This window comes from Oryctolagus cuniculus, chromosome 1 (genome assembly GCF_964237555.1).
Source record: "Oryctolagus cuniculus chromosome 1, mOryCun1.1, whole genome shotgun sequence".
In the NCBI taxonomy this organism is placed as follows: domain Eukaryota; kingdom Metazoa; phylum Chordata; class Mammalia; order Lagomorpha; family Leporidae; genus Oryctolagus; species Oryctolagus cuniculus.
In genome coordinates this window covers 17619590-17641849 of record NC_091432.1, presented here as the reverse complement: position 1 = coordinate 17641849, position 22260 = coordinate 17619590, and the positions used below count along the sequence as shown (strand labels likewise).

Below are 22260 nucleotides of genomic sequence, written 5' to 3'. Positions count from 1 at the left end.
TCTGAAGGGAGGAGAGAACTTCCACTTTGACTATGACCTTGTCTAAATATGATCACAGTTGGTGAACTCAAAAGGCTTCCATAGCCTTGGCGACTCATGACAAGAGCCTAGGGTGATTACTGATGCCATAAACAAGGGTGTCAGTTTGTTAAGTCGACAACAGGAGTCACTGTGCACTTACTCCTCATGTAGGATCTCTGTCCTTAAGGTGCTGTACATTGTGATATAATGCTATAACTAATACTCAAACAGTATTTTTCACTTTATGTTTCTGTGTGGGAGCAAACTGTTGAAATCTTTACTTAATGTATGCTAAAGTGATCTTCTGTATATAAAGAGAATTGAAAATGAATCTTGATGTGAATGGAAGAGGGGAGGGAGTAGGAAAGGTGAGGATTGTGGGTGGGAGGGAAATTATGGGGGGGGAAGCCAGTGTAATCCATAAGCTGTACTTTGGAAATTTATATTCATTAAATAAAAGTTAAAAAAATCTGTAAGCTAAAAAAAACATAAATAAATATGTCTTAAAACTATTTAATTTTGTCATAATCTTTAAAGCTTTAAGGATTTTAGAATCTAGAGGGTTTCTGTACACCATGTGTGCTGATTGAATCTGGGTAAGCAATATTTCCCCTTCCTTAACACTACTTTATGATTGGAGCCCCATAGCTCTTCTCCTCCATTACTCATAAAAGTATTTTGAGCTGTAGGCACCTATCTGTGCCATGCAACACCAGTTATTTGATTGATCCCACTCTGATTTGGTGCCTGTTGTGCAAACTTCATCTGTCTCCTTCTATCTCTCCCAGGGTCTAGTGATCACGGTTCTGATTTCAGATTCCTTTGTAAAACTTCCACATATGAGGAATAACATGAGATATTTTTCTCTCTGTTCCTGGCTTATTTCACTTAACATGTTGTTTTCTAGTTCCATCCATTTGCTGCAGATGACAAAATTTTAATATTTTTAGTAGATGAATAATATTCTTTTGTGTTTATATGTCACATTTTCTTTTTCCATTCATCTGGTGATGGGCACCTTGGTTGATTCCATATCTTGGTTATTGTGAACAGTGCTGCAATTACAAGGGGTAGCACGTTTTTACTTTGCTAAAATGATTCCATGTCTTTTGGATATTTATGCAATAGTGGGATAGCTGGACCCCATGGCACTTCTATTGCCTGTGAAGGAAAGCCTACCTTCAAGTGACTATGAAAAAGTGAGGCTGAAGGGTTTCAAGAAGAGAATTCAAAAGCAAAGAGAAAAATTTAAGAAGTTCAATATTGTGTTTATATAAAGGGAAACAGACAGGGACTTGTGGAAGCTGAAAGGCTAGAAGTCTGATGAGGTTAAGCTTTAAATATTCTTTACTAGCGAAACTGACATCTTGTGTTTGACTGTTGTCTATAACCCTTGTCTATACTCCAGCAGAAAAGTGGTCTACCTACTTTTACTTGTAGATCTTGCTTTCTTTTTCTTTTCTTTTTTTTTTGATAGGCAGAGTGGACAGTGAGAGAGAGACAGAGAGAAAGGTCTTCCTTTGCCGTTGGTTCACCCTCCAATGGCCGCCACAGCTGGCGCGCTGTGGCCGGCGAACCGCGCTGGTCCGATGGCAGGAGCCAGGTGCTTCTCCTGGTCTCCCATGGGTTGCAGGGCCCAAGTACTTGGGCCATCCTCCACTGCACTCCCTGGACACAACAGAGAGCTGTCCTGGAAGAGGGGCAACCAGGACAGAATCCGGTGCCCTGACCTGGACTAGAACCCCGTGTGTCGGCGACGCAAGGTGGAGGATTAGCCTAGTGAGCTGTGGCGCCGGCCTCTTTCCTTCTTTCCTTCTTTCCTTCTTTCCTTCTTTCCTTCTTTCCTTCTTTCCTTCTTTCCTTCTTTCCTTCTTTCCTTCCTTCCTTCCTTCCTTCCTTCCTTCCTTCCTTCCTTCCTTCCCTCCCTCCCTCCCTCCCTCCCTCCCTCCCTCCCTCCCTCCCTCCTTTCTTTCTTTCTTTCTTTCTTTCTTTCTTTCTTTCTTTCTTTCTTTCTTTCTTTCTTTCTTTCTTTCTTTCTTTCTTTCTTTCTTTCTCTTTCTTTCGACAGGCCGAGTGGACAGTGAGAGAGAGAGAGACAGAGAGAAAGGTCTTCCTTTTGCCATTGGTTCACCCTCCAATGGCCACCACAGCTGGTGCGCTGCGGCCGGCACACTGCGCTGATCCGAAGGCAGGAGCCAGGTGCCTCTCCTGGTCTCCCATGTGGGTGCAGGGCCCAAGCACTTGGTCCATCCTCCACTGCACTCCCGGGCCACAGCAGAGAGCTGGCCTGGAAGAGGGGCAACTGGGACAGAATCCGGCGCCCCAACTGGGACTAGAACCCTGTGTGCCAGCGCCACAGGTGGAGGATTAGCCTATTGAGCAGTGGCGCCGGCCAGAGCTCTTTTTTTAGAGGAGCATTGGGTCTGTGATTTTGAAGTAAAGTGAAAGTAATATTGCAAAAAATTAAAAGTTAAAAAAAAAAAGAAAATAAAGGAAGGAGGAGTGAGAAATGCCTCGTATTTTTTGGAATTGTTGCTATGTAATTCATGAAATTTGTTCTCTCTTAATAAATTTAAAAAGTGAAAAAAAAAAAAGATTTACAAAGAGAAGGAGGCCCACACACATACATACACAGAGGTCTTAATACCTGTTGGTTCACTCACCAAATGGCTGCAATGGCCAGTGCTTTGCCAGGGTGAAGCCAGGAGCTTCATCCAGATCTCTCATGAGCTGCAGGGGTCAAGGCAAATGGATCACCTTTTGCTGCTTTCCCAGGGACATTAAATGGGAGCTGGATCAGAAGTGGAGCAGGTAGGTTTGAACCAGTGCTCATATAGATACAGGCATCACCAGTGGCTGTTTCACCAGGTAGGCCACAATGCTAGCCCCAACCCCATCAGATAGAGGATGATAGAATAAAGTGTGTTTTGATGGAAGCACTTCTTAAAGATGGCTCACCTATTATTGCACAATTTTTTCCTTTATTGTCTTCTTTATCCTTTTTTTCTTTCTTTTTTTTTATTTATTTATTTCATGAATATAAGTTTCCAAAGTACGAATAATGGATTACAATGGCTTCCCCCCCATACCGTCCCTCCCACCCACAACCCTCCCCTTTCCCACTCCCTCTCCCCTTCCATTCACATCAAGATTCATTTTCGATTATCTTAATATACAGAAGATGAGCTTAGTATACATTAAGTAAGGATTTCAACAGTTTGCTCCCACACAGAAACATAAAGTGAAAAATTTATCCTTTTTTAAAAACATCTTTCTAGCTACAGAATTTAAGAATATTTCTGTTGCTATGTGTCATACTCACCGAAGGGAGACAGTGTAACCTATGTGAGCCCGTGGTACTCTTGTCCTCTGCGGTCATTCCTCTACAAAAATAGTAATAATCATGTTTTATGGTGTTTTGTTATTAAATTGAATATGAGATTTTGGTTCTTAATTTTTTAAAAATTAAAATAGTGCTGTTACTCCTAGAACTATCATGGGGTCCAGGCACTGTTCTCTGCCTTAATAGGTATGTAAGCTCCAATCATAGCAATGTTTGGGATCCTAATAAAAAGTTCACTCAGACAGGAAAGGAGAACAATAAATCTCTGTCAAATCTCACTAGAAATTTTTGCCTAAGAATTCCAGTTTTAATAGTTACCTGTCGTGTTATCCTGGCCAAGAGGTTTAAGGCCATCTTGGACAAGCTAGCCTGCTGCTGACCACTACTTGATTATAGATTCATTAGGAAACCCAGTCAAAGAAGGCAAGTCAAAGCCTGATTGGCAGAACCACCAAGCCAACTGCAAACACTGAAAACAAACATTTTATTTCATGCAAAAAATATATTTTAATTGTATATGGATTTTATTTTAGTTTGATTTTTCCCTCCTCATCTTAGCCTTCCAGATATATCAATCCATTTTCTTCTTTCTTGCATCCTTTCCACTGGAGAGTTAACACAAAATTACCTTTTTATTCTTTAAGATAATCTCTTATTTTATTTTGATTGTTTGATAACTTCATTATTGGTTCTTTAATATTCATTAAGCATATGTTAAAAAACATGGTCTAGATTAGATTTGCAGTAGAAAGTTCTCAAGCTGCTCTGTAAATGTGGAATTAATATATATTATTTAAAATCACAGCATTTTCTTTTTTATTCCTCCCCCAAATAGCAATGTAACTTATTTTAAAAACTATTATGTACTAAAGATATAGTTACCCTCAAATGTTATAATAATCTGAATATAAAACATTGTTAGAATATTAGAATATTCTTAAAAATCAAGGACCATATGCTTTTGGTCTTCATATATGGAATTTAATAGTGCTCTACATGTATTAGGAACATAATATGTAGTGAAATAAGTCCACTTATAAATGACAAAATATTAGTATATGTGTGAACTAAACAATTAGATTTACCTTACGTATAAAGAACACACAATATGAGAATGTGATTAATGTTTGTCCATAATATAACACAATAAACCTCACATCACTTCTCAGCTTAGAAGTATATTATTTAATGATATTAACATTGGAAGAGATTTTATGTTGTTTAATTTGTGTGTATTTACATAGAAATGACTAATGATTATACCTTCTTTTATTCAGAATTTAATTATATTGCAGATGCCCTTAGATTTGATGGAACAGCACTGGTAGTTTGAGAATGCAAAACAATGAGACTGAAAACATTTTATAATCTTAATATTGCTTTATTTATGATTTCATTTCCACAACAGTGTTTTGCTTTAATCTCACAGAGAGGATTACAACGGTCACATCTGACAAACTGTTTAAGTTTGGAGGAAAAAAGATTTCTTTTCATCACTTTTCAAGATTTGCCCCCAGAACTTCTTCATGACATTTTTCACTTCCTCATTTCTGAGGGTGTAGATTAAAGGATTCAACATGGGTGTCACGAGGGTGCAAAACACCATCACAGCTTTGTCAGTGGGGAAGGAGGCCATGGGTCTTAGGTAGAGGTATGAACAAGGTACAAAGAATAAGACAACAACAGTGATATGAGAGGCACAGGTAGACAGGGCTTTTTGACGACCTGCAGAGCTGTAAGTCCTCAGAGAGCGCAGGATGATGACATAGGAAGCTACCAGCATAGAAAAACTAAGGAAACACAAGGACCCACTGTTGGCAGCAATCAGGGGTCCCAAGATGTGAGTGTCTGTACAGGCCAGCTCGAGGAGAGGTATTAAGTCACACAAAAAATGGTCAATGATATTGGGGCCACAGAATGGCAGCTGGACCATAAACAAAATCTGGATGCCTCCATGCATAAACGCCAAGACTGCAGCTGCCCCCACGAGAAAGACACACACAGGTCGGCTCATGATGGTGAGGTAGTGCAGGGGCTTACAGATGGCCACATAGCGGTCACAGGCCATCACAATTAACAAGAGGATCTCAGCAGCCGCAAAGAAATGTTCAGCAAAGAGCTGAGTCATGCATCCACTGAAGGAGATGGTGCTCTTCTCAGAGACCAAGTCAAAGATCATTTTGGGTGCTATGGAAGAAGAGTAGAAACCATCTATAATGGACAGATAGGACAGGAAAAAGTACATGGGAGAGCCCAGGGCTGGGCTCATGAAGATGGTGACTGCGATGAACAGGTTACCTGCCAGTGTGATCAAGTAGGTGACTGAAAACACAGCAAATAGGAATTTCTGCAGTTCTGGATTCTGGGTGAGGCCCAGCAGGATGAATTCTGTTACGTTGTTCATCCTTTCCATTGTTTTACTTGCGGTGGTTGACATATGGAGCATCTGAAAAAATAAAACCAGTATTTATTAGTGGATGTTTTTAATTCAATGTAAAATATTCATGATGTAAAATATTCCACTCTAAGATTTAACTGATGGAGGTAAAAGTCCATTCTCTCCTGCTATTTTGTAGATGATTGCAAAGAACAGAAGCAACTTAGATTTTCCCATTTCATAGAGCTGTGTAGCAACACTACTTTACACAACAAAAGCCAGGTGTTATTATGAATGCTAACATATGATTTGAAAAATTTCATTTTTGGTCTCAAAAGTTACACAGATGTTTTACTTTCACTTTTGGGACAGCTAATATCAATATCTCTTATGTTGTGGTTATACTTACCTGTTGGCATGGCTATTTGTATATATTTGAACACATTATGGTTTTAAAGGTGGTTGTGCATGAGATACAAAGTGTGAAGCCTCACTATATCGAATCAAGTTGTGCTCTGCAATTTTTTATGTTTTTTAATTTTTTTAAAATTTTATTTAGTATATATAAATTTCAAAAGTACAGTTAATTGATTACAGTGGCTTTTGTCACCCCCATAACTTCCCTCCCACCCACAACCCTCCCCTTTCCAACTCCCTCTCCCCTTCCATTCACATCAAGATTCATTTTCGATTCTCTTTATATACAGGAGATCAATTTAGTATATATTAAGTAAAGATTTCAACAGTTTGCACCCACACAGAAACACAATGTGTAAAATACTGTTTCAGTACTAGTTATAGCATCAACTCACATTGGACAACACATTAAGGACAGAGATCCCACGTGAGGAGTAAGTACACAGTGACTCCTGTTGACTTAATAATTTGACACTCTTGTTTATGGCATCAGTAATCTCCCTAGGCTCTTGTCATGAGTTACCAAGGGTTGGAAGCCTTTTGAGTTTGCTGACTTCGATCTTATTCTGACAGGGTCATAGTCAAAGTGTAAGTTCTCTCCTCCCTTCAGAGAAAGGTACCTCCTTCTTTGATGGCCCGTTCTTTCTACTGGGATCTCACTCGCAGAGATCTTTCATTTAGGTCCTCTTTTTTTTTTTCCATAGTGTCTTGGCTTTCCATGCCTAAAATACTCTGAAATTTATAAAGCAAATTGAAAATATGTTGGGCAAAATTTTTTTAAAAAGAAAGGAATGAGGAGGAATGGAAGTACCCTTATGTTCTTGGAATTGTATCTTTGAAACACATGAAGTCTGCTCTCTGTATGCTAATAAAATATTTAAAAAAGAAAAAAAATATTTTTTTTTCAAATGAATGCATGTGCACATAGAGAGAGAGACGAAGCTGAAGATGGAGTTTTTCCCAATATGCCAAAGAACGTAATTCTCTCAGCAGCCACAGATGTTGTGCCATGCTCAGCATTACCGTTTCTTTGAAGCTCACTGTGTCCATACACATATCTTTGGAGAAGAGCATTTAAATAGTACAAAATTTCCTGAAAAGTTCTCAATATTTCATAAAGGCATTTTTGTGATAGTGGTCTATCATCATATGTAAGATAATGGTCTATGTTAAATATGTTTACTCATTTTACAAATGGAATTATATGAGATTTGAATTTTCTTTGATTTTCTATTTGACAAGAGAGAAATGTTAATCACTTAATACAATAAGTTTTCCCATTTGACAATATTTTATTTGAATTAAGCGATCCTAACTTTTCTCTCTTGTTGACAATGTTTCAATGAGCTGATGAACTTAAAGTGTTCATTACCATGCATATATGTAAATTTTTATATGAATATATATGCAAATATCAGTGTAAATATACATATAGAAAATTAATTTTATGAATGAACTGTACTGGAATTTTAAGTGACTACTTGTTACTGTAAAGCAGTTTGTGATATTTTATTCCTTTTCTTTCCCTTTTTCTCTTTTTTAACCTGATTTCTGCAAAAAAAATGAGCACACAGACAATATCATGACTTCTTAGCTTCAGTAAAAGTAAGGAAAACTGTCTTGGCTTACAGGAAGCTCAGTCCTTGAGTTGTTGCCTATCATGGCTCCTGTAGATAGGAATACTGGGATTCATCATTCTTAACACATATATTTCACAAATTGTCATTTCAGCGTGATAACACAGAAGGCATGAAAAGAGAAACAATTAATTCCAAACTATTACAAATGGAAATATAGAGCATCAGCTTACTCAAATAGACACGAGTGGCAAATCATACTGTTGTAAAAACGACTTCAGTCATTCTTAGCATCTGGTCTGACAGCATTAGAGACAGAATGAACAATACTAATCTTAAGTCAGTTACACAACTACAAAAACTATTTCAGAGAAAACAAATGAGCTAAATTAAGGTAATCTGCCTGAACTTTGAGAAAAAAGGTTTAATTTTCACTGACCTGTGTTGAATTCATTGCAGAGTCCTCTGTTTTTAGGTCAACCTCAGTCATGTCTTCCTTCCTCTTAAACCATATCAAGAAAGCAACAAATAAATTCTGTAATGTGACAAGCAGAACGCTGGGATTCTTACCTCTCTAGGCAACTCTCCAAAGTAGGATATTTACATTTATATTCTCTTTCTTTGGTCAGAAAATAGGTGACCACGATAGCTCTAGGACTTCTGATCACTTTCTTGATTTCCTATGAAAGTGTAAATAAAAGAACTCTTAGAACCATGGTTAATTTTTAAAAATGAGAATATTGCCAAATTCCTCAAAACAGGAAAAGCTAGAATATGCAAGTAAATCAAACCCACTTATTTGGATATTAACTTTTTTTCAAGATAGTCTTTCAATTTTTGTTTTCTTAAAAGTCCAAGAACAACGTGGATGGAGAATTTGTTTTACTCCTGATTCAAGTCCTCCTTTCAACTTCGTTTCCCTAGAAACACACTAAGCTCTGAAACGAACCTTCCGATTGTTGGTGCAAGGCTCTGCTGCTGTCATTGGGTCGCAGTCCCTTCTTTGTCTTCATTGACTTTAGGGTTTAAATAGACTTTCATAGACCACAGGATTCGGTCATGTGATAAACTCTCAAGTATCCAGAGATTTAGTAATTGAGCATTTGTAATCTTTACCAAATTACCTGTCAGTTTTCACTTACTCCCACTTGGAAGCCATGCACATCATCAGGCACTAGTTGTGGGTACACACATCAGGTACACACCTGAGCTCGGGTTAAAGTTATATCTGTAGCTATATGTTAGGATAAGATGTGGGTGATGCAATTTGGAAATCTTCATTAAAGGCAATTGTGTGTGTGTGTGTATGTGTGCTAATTGTGACATTGTTGATCCTGACTGCATAGGGCAGAGCTCAGAAAATGGATTTCTCTGTGGGAAAAAAAAAGACTCCTCGCCATGTTATGGGTGCTAAGAAGATAGTTTATATGTCTAATAACACTGGGAGTTCTGAATTTGTTATTAGTGACTGACTAAAGCTACTTAGATGGGAGGATTCTCACACACCCAAAACTAAGTATGAGTATAGATGACAGATTCTTGTGATGGACTCTGGTGAACTTCAGGTTTTCTTTCTACCCTGCAGAGACAGAGTGCTGATTCTAGAAGTTTTAGATATCAACCTACCCACAGGAGCCACTGAGAAAAAACACTTAGTGTAGCACTCATGTGTAGAGACATCTAGAGGTGGAGAAGAGAAAAAACAGAAGGAAGTTCTATTGCCATCTTCTCTCCTTTGACTTCTGAGGTGAGGAGGAACTGGCCCCAACCTCACATGAATTCACGTTTCTTTTTAATCAACTTTTACCTTAAACCAAATTGACACACTCCTGAAATTGAAGGCCAGAAGAAAAAAGCAGTGCTTTCAGCTTTATTTCTAATGTTCAATAATTTTGCTCCTTTGTTTTGCCTATGCCATTCACAATCTTTCATCTCCTTTTCCCATTTTTTTAAAAAAGTGGTCATATATGTGTGTGGAGGGGAACATCAAAAGGTTTGTGGAAAAATGGAATTAGAATACATTTATTTTGGTAAAAAATATTCTGAAATCCATGCGTAGTTTTTTATTAAAAACATGCATTTTTGGGACCAGCGCTGTGGCATAGCAGGTTGAGCCACCACTTGCCATATCAGCATCCCATATGGGTGCCAGTTTGAGTTCCAGCTGCTCCTCTTCTGATCCAGCTCTCTGCTATGGCCTGGGAAAGCAGTAGAAGATGGCCCAAGTCCTTGGGCCCCTGCACCCACCTGGGAGACCCGGAAGAAGTTCCTAGCTCCAGGCTTCTGATCAGCACAGCTCTGGCCATTGAAGCCAACTGGGGAAAGAACCAGCAGATGGAAGACCTCTCTCTCTCTCTCTCTGCCTCTCCTTCTCTCTCTGTGTAACTCTGACTTTCAAATAGATAAAATTAAAAAACAAAATATGCATTTTTCATGAAGTCTGATGATACTTCAAAAAGTTCATGGAAAATTATATTATGAAAAATTGACACATGGATGTCAAAATCTTTTTTGTACCTAAATAAACTATCTTTTAATTCCATTTTCCATTATCGTTTTGAACTCCACTTGTGTCTGTGTTTATGTGTGTGTACTAAAATGTGTAATTTTAACCTTGTAAATGTAAAGTTTAGTAAAATTAAATATTTTCACATTATTTTATAAGCATCCCACCACTCACATATAGCATATTTTCATTAACCCAAACTGAAGCCAGTAGTCTCATCCAGGCTAAGCCTCCACCTGCAGTACTGGCATCCCATATAGGTGCTGTTTCAAGTCTCGGCTACTCCTCCTCCTATTCAGATCTCTGCTATGGCCTGGGAAAGCAACAGAAGATGGCCCAAATACCCATGTAGGAGACCTGGAAGAAGCTTCCTGGCTCCTGGCTTCAGAACTACCCAGCTCTGGCCATTGCAGCCATTTGGGGAGTGAGTCGATGAAAGGAAGACCTTTCCTTCTGTCTCTTTCTCTGTGTCTGTAGCTCTGATTCTCAAATAAAAAAAAATGCTTCACTTCGGGCCAGCACTGTGGCATTGCAGGTTAAACCACTGCCTAGGCCGGCACTGTGATAGGCTAATCCTCCCCCTGCAGTGCTGGCACGCCGGTTTCTAGTCCCGGTTGGGGCACCGGATTCTGTCCTGTTTACTCCTCTTACAGTCCAGCTCTCTGCTGTGGCCCGGGAAGGCAGTGGAGGATGGCCCAAGCCCTTGGGCCCTGCACCCGCATGGGAGACCAGGAGAAGCACCTGGCTCCTGGCTTCGGATCAGCAAAGTGCGCCGGCTGCAGTGTGCCGGCCACAGCGGCCATTGCGGGGTGAACCAACAGCAAGGAAGACCTTTCTCTCTCTCTCTCTCTCTCTCTCTCTCTCTCACTGTCTACTCTGCTTGTCAAAATAAATAAATAAATAAATAAAATAAACAACTGCCTGCAGCCCAAGAATCCCATACAGGTGCCAGTTTTTTTAGATTCATTCGAGCACAAATTGTTTATATTGATTTTTTTTTCATTTTCAATTATCTTTATATACAGAAGATCAACTTAGTATATATTAAGTAAATATTTCAAAAATTTGCACCCAAACAGAAACATAAAGTGTAAAATACTGTTTGAGTACTATTTTAGCATTAATTCACATTGTACAACACATTAAGGACAGAGATCCTACATGAGGAATAAGTGCATAGTGACTCTTGTTGTTGACGTAACAATTTGACACTCTTGTTTATGGCGTCAGTAATCAGCCAAGGCTCTTGTCATGAATTGCCAAGGCTATGGAGGCCTTTTGAGTTCACCGACTTCAATCTTATTCTGACAGGGTCATAGTCAAAGTGTAAGTTCTCTCCTCCCTTCAGAGAAAGGTACCTCCTTCTTTGATGGCCCGTACTTTCCACTGGGATCTCACTCACAGAGATCTTTCATTTAGGTTTTTTCCTTTTTCTTTTCTTTTCTTTTTTTTTTTTGCCAGAATGTCTTGGCTTTCCATGCCTAAAATACACTCATGGGCTCTTCAGCCGGATCCGAATGCCTTAAGGGCTGATTCTGAGTCCAGAGTGCTGTTTAGGGCATCTGCCATTCTATGAGTCTGCTGTGTATCCTGTTTCCCACGTTGGATCATTCTTTCCTTTTTAATTCTATCAGCTTGTATTAGCAGACACTATTCTTGTTTGTGTGATCCCTTTGACTCTTAGACCTATCAGTGTGATCAATTGTGAACTGAAACTGATCACTTGGATTAGTGAGATGGCATTGGTACATGCCATCTTGATGGGATTGAATTGGAATCCCCTGGCACATTTTTTTTATTTTTTTATTTAGTAAATATAAATTTACAAAGTGCAGTTTATGGATTACAATGGCTTCCCCCACTATGATTTCTCTCCCACTCACACCCCTCCCATCTCCCGCTCCCTCTTCCATTCCATTAACATCAAGATTCATTTTCAAATCACTTTATATACAGAAGATCAATTTAGTATATATTAAGTAAAGATTTCATCAGTTTGCAGCCACACACAGAAACACAAAGTGTAAAACTGTTTCAGTACTAGTTATAACATTACTTCACATTGGACAACACATTAAGGACAGAGATCCCACATGAGAAGTAAGTACACAGTGACTCCTGTTGTTGACTTAACAATTTGACACTCTTGTTTATGGCGTCAGTAATCATCCTAGGCTCTTGTCATGAGTTGCCAAGGGTATTGAAGCCTTTTGAGATCACCGACTTCAATCTTATTCTGACAGGGTCATAGTCAAAGTGTAAGTTCTCTCCTCCCTTCAGAGAAAGGTACCTCCTTCTTTGATGGCCCTGTTCTTTCTACTGGGATCTCACTCACAGATATCTTTCATTTAGGTCTTCGTTTTTTTTTTTTTTTTCTAGAGTGTCTTGGCTTTCCATGCCTAAAATTCTTATGGGCTCTTCAGCCATATCTGAATGCCTTGAGGGCTGATTCTGAGGCCAGAGTGCTATTTAGGACATCTGCCATTCTATCAGTCTGATGTGTATCCTGCTTCCCATGATGGATTGTTCTCTCCCTTTTTGATTCTATCAGTTAGTATTAGTAGACACTAGTCTTGTTTGTGTGATCCCTTTGACTCTTAGACCTATCAGTGTGATCAACTGTGAACTGAAATTGATCCCTTGGACTAGTGAGATTGCATTGGTGCATGCAACCTTGATGGGATTGTATTGGAATCCCCTGGCATGTTTCTAACTTCATCATTTGGGGCAAGTCCTATTGAGCGAGCATGTCTCAAATTGTACATCTCTTTCCATTCTTATTTCCACTCTTATTTTTAACAGGGATCACTTTTCAGTTAAAATTTAAACACCTAAGAATAACTGTTTGTTAATTACAGAGTTCAGCCAATAGTACTAGAACAAAAAAAATACTAAAATGGATAAAGTATTAAATTGTACATCAACAGTCAGGGCTATGCTGATCAAGTCACTGTTTATCATAGTGTCCATTTCACTTCAACAGGTTTCCCCTTTGGTACTCAGTTAGTTGTCACTGATCAGGGAGAACATATAGTATTTGTCCCTTTGGGACTGGCTTAATTCACTCAGCATGATGTTTTCCAGATTCCTCCATCTTGTTGCAAATGACCAGATTTCACTGTTTTTGACTGCTGTATAGTATTCTATAGAGCACATGTCCCATAATTTCTTTATCCAGTCTACTGTTGATGGGTTTTGGGTTTGTTCCAGGTCTTAGCTATTGTGAATTGAGCTGCAATAAACATTAATGTGCAGACAGCTTTTTTGTTTGCCAATTTCATTTCCTTTGGGTAAATTCCAAGGAGTGGGATGGCTGGGTTGTATGGTAGGGTTATATTCAGGTCTCTGAGGAATCTCCAAACTGACCTCCATAGTGGCTTAACCAGTTTGCATTCCCACCAACAGTGGGTTAGTGTCCCTTTTTCCCCACATCCTCGCCAGCATCTATTGTTGGTAGATTTCTGAATGTGAGCCATTCTAACTGGGGTGAGGTGAAACCTCATTGTGGTTTTGATTTGCATTTCCCTAATTGCTAGTGATCCTGAACATTTTTTCATGTGTCTGTTGGCCATTTGGATTTCCTCTTTTGAAAAATGTCTATTGAGGTCCTTGGCCCATGTCTTAAGTGGATTGTTTGTTTTGATGTTGTGGAGTTTCTTGTTTTCTTTGTAGATTCTGGTTGCCAACCCTTTATCTGTTGCGTAGTTTGCAAATATTTTTTTCTCATTCTGTTGGATGCCTCTTCATTCTGCTTTAGTACAGAAGTACTTCAGAGTAAGTGCATAGTGACTCTTGTTGTTGACTTAACAAATTGACTCTCTTGTTTATGGCAGAAGTACAGAAACTTCTCAATTTGATGCAATCCCAAATGTTAATTTTGGCTTTGACTGCCTGTGCCTCCAGGATCTTTTTAGGAAGTCTTTTCCAGTACCTATATCTTGCAGGGTTTCTCCAATGCTCTCTAATAATTTGATGATGTCGGGTCATAGATTTAAGTCTTTCATCCATGTTGAGTGAATTTTTGTGTAAGGTGAAAGGTAGGGGTCTTGCTTCATGATTCTGCACATGAAAATCCAATTTTCCCAGCCCCATTTATTGAATAGACTGTCCTTACTCCAGGGATTGGTTTTAGATCCTTGCTCAATATAAGTTGGCTGTAGATGTTTGGATTGATTTCTGGTGTTTCAATTCTGTTCCATTGGTCTATCCATCTGTTTCTGTACCAGTACCATGCTGTTTTGATTACAACTGCCCTGTAGTATGTCCTGAAATCTGGTATTGTGATGCCTCCAGCTTTGTTTTTGTTGTACAAGATTGCTTTAGCTATTCGAGGTCTCCTGTGTCTCCATATGAATTTAAGTATCATTTTTTCCAGATCTGAGAAGAATGTGTTTGGTATTTTGATTGGTATGGCATTGAATGTATAAATTGCTTTTGGGAGAATGGACATTTTGATGATATTGATTCTTCCAATCCATGAGCATGGAAGATTTTTCCATTTTTTGGTATCCTCTTCAATTTTTTCTTTATATTGATTCTAAAAAGAGAAAGTGAGGACAATTTTGAAAGTGCAATCCATGCTTAGTGTCTGATATGTTCAGTGGGAAATACATGAAATCCAATTCCATCTAAACATGAAGAATTTAATGTAATTTTAACACTGAGGAACCTCTATAGACAAAAGTATCTTTACTTGGAAAGGTCACTGAGGTTGTCAAATTATTTTAGTTTTTGATAAAGGATTACAAGCATGATGCTATGTATAGGAGATGAAGTAGTGCACGACTGAAATTTGTCAGGAAAGATTTATTGTATTGTTTCTCTGTGTTGTTTCTTCTTCTTCTTCTTCTTCTTCTTCTTCTTCTTCTTCTTCTTCTTCTTCTTCTTCTTCCTCTTCTTCTTTGATAGGCAGAGTTAGACAGTGAGAGAGAGAAGCAGAGAGAAAGGTCTTCCTTCTGTTGGTTCATCCCCAAATTGCCGCTAAGGCTGGCGCACTGCGCCGATCCGAAGCCACGTGCCAGGTGGTTCCTCCTGGTCTCCCATGGGGTGCAGGGCCCAAACACTTGGGCCGTCCTCCACTGCCTTCCCGGGCCACAGCAGAGAGCTGGACTGGAAGAAGAGCAACCAGGACAGAACCGGCGTTCCAACCGGGACTAGAACCCAGAGTGCCAGCTCTGCAGGCAGAGGATTAGCCTAGTGAGCCGTGGCACCGGCTTTACTTCTTCTTTGATCTTTGAAGCACTCACTAGTTTTGCAGAGTGGTATGCTCTTCGAATTTTGTAAGTATGGAAAAAATATCTGTGGACTTGGGAAGGGGGTTTGGAAGAGTCAGGGGAATAAGTCCTGAGGGCCAAAGCCTGGTGAGCCTGGACTTCTGACATACAAGGCAGCAGAAGGAAACTCTGTTCACCTTCTAGATCTGTTCTCTGTAGGCCCCTGGTCAACTGGATGGTGCCCACCCACATTAAGATCTTCCCCTAGCCTTGATTTTCAATGGGAATTATGGTTTTTCATGATTTCACCTCTTGAGGTTTTAATTTTTTGGGATTACAATTCTTAGATTTTAGACAGGAATTTTAATCTTTTTTTTAACTTTTATTTAATGAATATAAATTTCCAAAGTACGATTTATGGGTTACAATGGCTTCACCCCATACCGTCCCTCCCACCCACAGCCCTCCCCTTTCCCACTCCCTCTCCCCTTCCATTCACATCAAGATTCATTTTCGATTATCTTAATATACAGAAGATCAGCTTAGTATACATTAAGTAAAGATTTCAACAGTTTGCTCCCACACAGAAACATAAAGTGAGGAATAATAGATGATTTTTTTAAAATGATGATGAAATCAGATCAGACCTATTGTCATGTTTAATCCCAGTGAGAGTCAAGTTGGGAATTGATAATTTTTTTTTTTTTTTACAGAGGATCAGTTTAGTATGCATTAAGTAAAGATTTCAACAGTTTGCACCCCCATAGAAACACAAAGTGAAATATATTGTTTGAGTACTTGTTATAGCATTAAATCTCAAAGCACAGCACATTAAGGACAGAGATCCTACATGAGGAGTAAGTGCACAGTGACTCCTGTTGTTGACTTTACCAATTGATACTCCTGTCTATGGCATCAGTAATCTCCCTATGCTCCAGTCATGAGTTCCCAAGGCTATGGAAGCCCTCTGAGTTCTCCGACTCTTATCTTGTTTAGACAAGGTCATAGTCAAAGTGGAGGTTCTCTCCTCCCTTCAGAGAAAGGTACCTCCTTCTTTGAAGACCTGTTCTTTCCACTGAGATCTCACTCACAGAGATCTTTTGCCAGAGTGTCTTGGCTTTCCATGCCTGAAATACTCTCATGGGCTTTTCAGCCAGATCCGAATGCCTTTAGGGCTGATTCTGAGGCCAGAGTGCTATTTAGGACATCTGCCATTCTATGAGTCTGCTGGGTATCTCACTTCCCATGTTGGATCACTCTCCCCTTTATTTATTCTATCGGTTAGTGTTAGCAGGTACTAGACTTGTTTATGTGCTCCCTTTGACTCTTAGTCCTTTCATTATGATCAATGGTGAACTGAAATTGACCACTTGGACTAGTGAGATGGCATTGGTACATGCCACCTTGATGGGATTAAATTGGAGTCCCCTGGTATGTTTCTAACTCTACCATTTGGGTCAGCTTGAGCATGTCCCAAATTATATATCTCTTCCCTCTCTTATTCCTACTCTTATGTTTAACAGGGATCACATTTCAGTTAATTTTCAACACTTAAGAATAACTGTGTATTAATTACAGAATTAAACCAGTCATATTAAGTAGAACAGACAAAACAACTACTAAGAGGGATAATGTATTAAGTTGTTCATTAACAGTCAGGGCTATGCTGATCAAGTCACCGTTTCCCATAGTGTCCATTCCACTTCAACATGTTTCCTTTTTGGTGTTCAGTCAGTTGTCACCGATCAGGGAGAACATATGGTATTTGTCCCTTTGGGATTGGCTTATTTCACTCAGCATGATGTGTTCCAGATTCCTCCATTTTGTTGCAAATGACTGGATTTCATTGTTTCTTACTGCGGTATAGTATTCTAAAGAGTACATATCCCATAATTTCTTTATCCAGTCTACCGTTGATGGGCATTTAGGTTGGTTCCAGGTCTTAGCTATTGTGAATTGAGCTGCAATAAACATTAGGGTGCAGACCGCTTTTTTGTTTGCCAATTTAAATTCCTTTGGGTAAATTCCAAGGAGTGGGATGGCTGGGTCGAATGGTAGGGTTATCTTCAGGTTTCTGAGGGATCTCCAGACTGACTTCCATAGTGGCTTGACCAGTTTGCATTCCCACCAACAGTGGGTTAGTGTCCCTTTTTCCCTACATCCTCGCCAGCATCTGTTGGTAGATTTCTGAATGTGAGCCATTCTAACATTTTAACATTTTGAATTATGGTATTTGAGACTGTGTCTTTTGGAATTACAAATGACATTAATTTTCAGCAGTGCTTAAGGTTTGGGGATTTTATGGTTCTAGCTCTTATTCTTCTGTTTCCCTTTAGTCACTGAGAGGGAAGGGATATTAATATTTATCAGACTCCTATCATTTGTTAGACATTATATTTTTCATATACCTTCTCCTCTCAAAAGGGTATAACCTAAGGAATAAAATACCCATTTGGAGACAAGGAAATTGGACAGCTGGAAAGTTTATTTAGTGATGATAGCTTGTAAAGAGCACAGATAAATAATGTAGCCACCGAGTTTAGTTGCCACCTTTTAAATTGGGGTGACTTAACAAAATTTATAGATGAAGTTTAAGAATGAAGAAACAATAATTGAGAAGTAATGAGGTCCAGTAGATGATGTGTTGGGGGGGACCACAGGGAGCAATGAAAAATATTGGCCTTGAATAGGATAAGACAAAGTAAATGCCGGCGTCAATAGGTTTGAAGGTACATAGGAAAGTGAAGGCACTAGGAGAGGGGCATCGGAACAATATCTTTGTCTCATGTTTATCTAAAGAGAACGCCACAATGTCTGATTTTTAGCTTTAAAAAAAACATAAAAATACAATTAGCAAAAACAGTCACCATATGATTACTACAATAAGCAAACATTAAGTTTAGCATGTCTGGTTTTATTGTTTCTTTCCTATTAAAAAGAGATATATGTGGCTCAGTAGGCTAATCCTCCACCTAGCGGCGCCGGCACACCAGGTTCTAGTCCCGGTCGGGGTGCCGAATTCTTTCCCGGTTGCCCCTCTTCCAGGCCAGCTCTCTGCTGTGGCCTGGGAGTGCAGTGGAGGATGGCCCAAGTGCTTGGGCCCTGCACCCCATGGGAGACCAGGAGAAGCACCTGGCTCCTGCCTTCGGATCAGCGCGGTGCGCCGGCCGCAGCGCACCAGCTGTGGCGGCCATTGGAGGGTGAACCAACGTCAAAAGGAAGACCTTTCTCTCTCTCTCTCACTATCCACTCTGCCTGTCAAAAAAATAAAAAAAAAAGAGATATATGAATATCTTATCCTGATAAAATCAGGATATAAAAAGTAGAAGATTCCCCTGCCTGAGGCTGACATTGTGACTTAAGAGGTTGAACTGCTGCTCTCAATGCTAACATCCCATATGGGCACCAGCTCAAGTCCTAGCTGCTCTGCTTCTGATTCCAACTGCCTGCTAATGTACTGGGAAAGTAGTGGACAATGGTTTCAATCACTGGGCCCCTGCACCCACATGAGAGACCCAGATGAAGTTCCTGGCTCCTGGTTTTGGATCAGCCCCAGGTATTGGTGGCCACTGGGGAGTCAACCCGCAGACAAAAACGATTATCTCTCTCTCTCTCTCTCTCTCTCTCTCTATTTCTCGTAAAAAATGAATCATTAAAAAATGAAGATTCCTCTCCCTTTCCACTTCTGTGTGACAAAACAAAACAAAACAAAACACCACTATTACAAATTTGGTAGTGTTCATCCAGTCCTTTCGAAAGCTACTACCTAACCATCAAGTACACAAATACATATGTAAGCATGCACATACAAAGAGGAAACAGTTTGCTTTCAAGGTCTTGCTTTCGGGGCAGGTGCTATGGCTCAGTAAATCCTCCACCTGCAGCACTGGCATCCCATATGGGTGCCGGTTCTAGTCCTGGTTGCTCCTCTTCCAGTCCAGCTCTCTGCTGTGGCCCGGGAAGGCAGTGAAGGATGACCCAAGTGCTTGGGCCCCTGCACCCGCACTGGAGACCAGGAAGAAGCACCTGCCTCCTGTCTTCGGATCAGCACAATTCTGGCTGTAGAGGTCATTTGGGGAGTGAACCAATGGAAGGAAGACCTTTCTCTCTGTCTCTCTCTCACTGTCTATAACTCTACCTGTCAAATAAATAAAAAAAAAAGATCTTGTTTTTTATGTAACACTAACAATTGCTTTAGTCTTTGCCAAGGTATTAGTAAAATACAAACTCAGTGATATTTCCCTATAAGTATTCTAACAAGATCATTTACTTTCTCAAAGGATTTGTAAAATCAGAGCATTAAAATATATTAAAATATTGCTCAAGGTTAGAAAGCCAAGAATTGAGAAAGGGCAGTGAGGAACAGCTACAGTGCATATTTTTTTGACAGGCAGAGTGGACAGTGAGAGAGAGAGACAGAGAGAAAGGTCTTCCTTTGCCGTTGGTTCACCCTCCAGTGGCTGCCGCGGCCAGCGCCCTGTGGCCGGCGCACCGCGCTGATCCGAAGGCAGGAGGAGCCAGGTGCTTCTCCTGGTCTCCCATGGGGTGCAGGGCCCAAGTACTTGGGCCATCCTCCACTGCACTCCCGGGCCACAGCAGAGAGCTGGCCTGGAAGAGGGGCAACCGGGACAGAATCCAGTGCCCCGACTGGGACTAGAACCCAGTGTGCCGGCGCCGCTAGGCAGAGGATTAGCCTATTGAGCCATGGCCCCAGCCTACAGTGCATGTTCTACACAGTAGCCATATCTTTGATTTGGCCTGGGGTTTTTCACTGTAAAGGAACAGGAGGGACAAAGTGTTGGTGTTCCAGTATAGAGCTTCTTCTTGATCTCCAAGTGGGTGCAGGAGCCCAAGAACTTGGGTCATCCTCCAATGCTTCCTGAGGCACATTTTCAGGAAGCTGGATCAGAACTGAAGTAGCCGGGACTAAAAGCAGTGCAGATATGGGATGTCAGCACTGCAGGCCATGGTTTTAACCCATTGCACTACAGTTCTGGCCCCAACTTGTGATCTTTCAACTCTAAAAAATGTTTCTATTCCTGTTACTAGTTCTAATTAATTTTAGTGGATATTCTATGTATTTACATATAGCTCTATGGATATTCAAGAATACAAACTGAATTTAAGTCCAAAAGGCATAAAACTGTTTTAACAAAAGCACTTCACTTTCTGACCAAGTTAGACAAATACTGAGGACTAAGTATTGACCAAAATTCTAGATTTAGTGAATTCTATAAAGATAGATGGCCCAATATTTTCGTAGTTAAAATTTCAATTTATAGTTCTTGGAAACTCTTCCTTCTCTAGTATAAAAAGGAAAAGTCGAAATATCTCAAGAAAACTAATAATGTTTTTAAAGGTAAACAGAATTAATAAAGCTTTATAAGACTAAGAATAAAGCCCAAAACCCAAATCAATAAAAATCAAGTGTGAAACTAGAGATATCAGAATTGATGCCACAGAAGTAAAAAGATCATAAAGGAGTACCATAAACACACACCAACAAATTCGTTAACTTAGAGAAATGGGAAAATGTACAGGAACATGCAACTTAACAAAACCGAATTGTGAAGAACAGAATATCTGGAGACTGATAAAATAATGAGAATTTTAGTGACCCAAACTCCCAAAATAGAAAACCTCTCAACCAAATAAATTTGCTGGTGGATATTACCACAGCTTTAAAGAAGAAACAATGTCAGGGGCTGGTGCTGTGGTGTAGCAGGTAAAGCCGCCACCTGCTGACATCTCAAATGGGTGCTGGTTTGAGTGCTGGCTGCTCCACTTCCAATCCAGCTCCCTGCTAATGTGCCTGGGAAAGCAGTGAAAGACGGCCCAAGCCCTTGGTTTCCTGCACCCGTGTGGGAGACCCAGAATAAGTTCCAGGCTCCTTGCTTCAGATTAGCCCAGCTCTGGCCATTGTGGCCATTTGGGGAGTGAATAAGTAGATGGAAGAACTCTCTCTCTGTCTCTCTTCCCCTGTCTCTCTGTAACTCTGCCTTTCAATAAATAAATAAATCTTGAAAGAAAGAAAGAAAGAAAGCCAATTCTTCTCAAATGCTTCCAAACTATTACAAGCCCCTTTTAGAAGGCCAGTGTTATGCTGATACCAAAGCAAAGCAAAAACACTACAATAAAGAAAACTACAAGTCAGAAGAAGACAAAGAAAGATGGTGGAGGGGCCAGTGCTGTGGCATAGTAGGTAAGGCCACTGCCTTCAGTGTCAGCATCCTATGTGGGCTCCGGTTCGGGTTCCAGCTGCTCCACATCCAATCCAGATATCTGCTATGGACTGGGAAAACAGAAGAAGATGGCCCAAGTCCTTGGCCCCTTGCACCTGCGTGAGGGACCTGGGAGAAGCTCCTGGCTCCTGGCTTTGGATTGGCGCAGCTCCAGCCGTTGCAGCCAATTGGTGAGTGAACCGGTAGGTGGAAGACCTCTCTCTTTCTCTCTCTCTCTCTTTCTCTCTCTCTCTGCCTCTTCTTCTCTCTCTGTATAACTCTGACTTTCAAGTAAATGAATAAATCTGAAATAAAAGAAAGAAGCTATCCTGGCAACCAATTCACCTCATTTAAAAAAAAAAGAAAGAAAGATAGTGAAATAGGATTGTTCAGCAACTGAACACTTATGCATGCACAAAAGTACCTTCATAAGTGCAAAGTAACCAGATGAAAGATCACAGCCTCTCATTACAGCCTAATATTAGTTAAATATTGAAGAAGATGGGAAGAACAGTTCTATATCCCCTGAAACACTCTTTCTCCAACACCTGGCATCACAGTGTAGAGAGAGATATCATCCACTTG

The 22260-nt window shown here is 40.1% G+C and overlaps 1 protein-coding gene across 1 annotated transcript; it reads right to left on the bottom strand.

Annotated features, from left to right (window-relative positions):
* Nucleotides 1–4826: 4826 nt before the first annotated feature.
* LOC100350060 (olfactory receptor 4C45-like) lies at nucleotides 4827–5777 on the bottom strand. Its single transcript, XM_002708876.3, has one exon. The coding sequence runs from the start codon at nucleotides 5775–5777 to the stop codon at nucleotides 4827–4829; it is 951 nt and encodes a 316-aa protein (XP_002708922.3).
* Between the last annotated feature and the right edge of the window lie 16483 nt (nucleotides 5778–22260).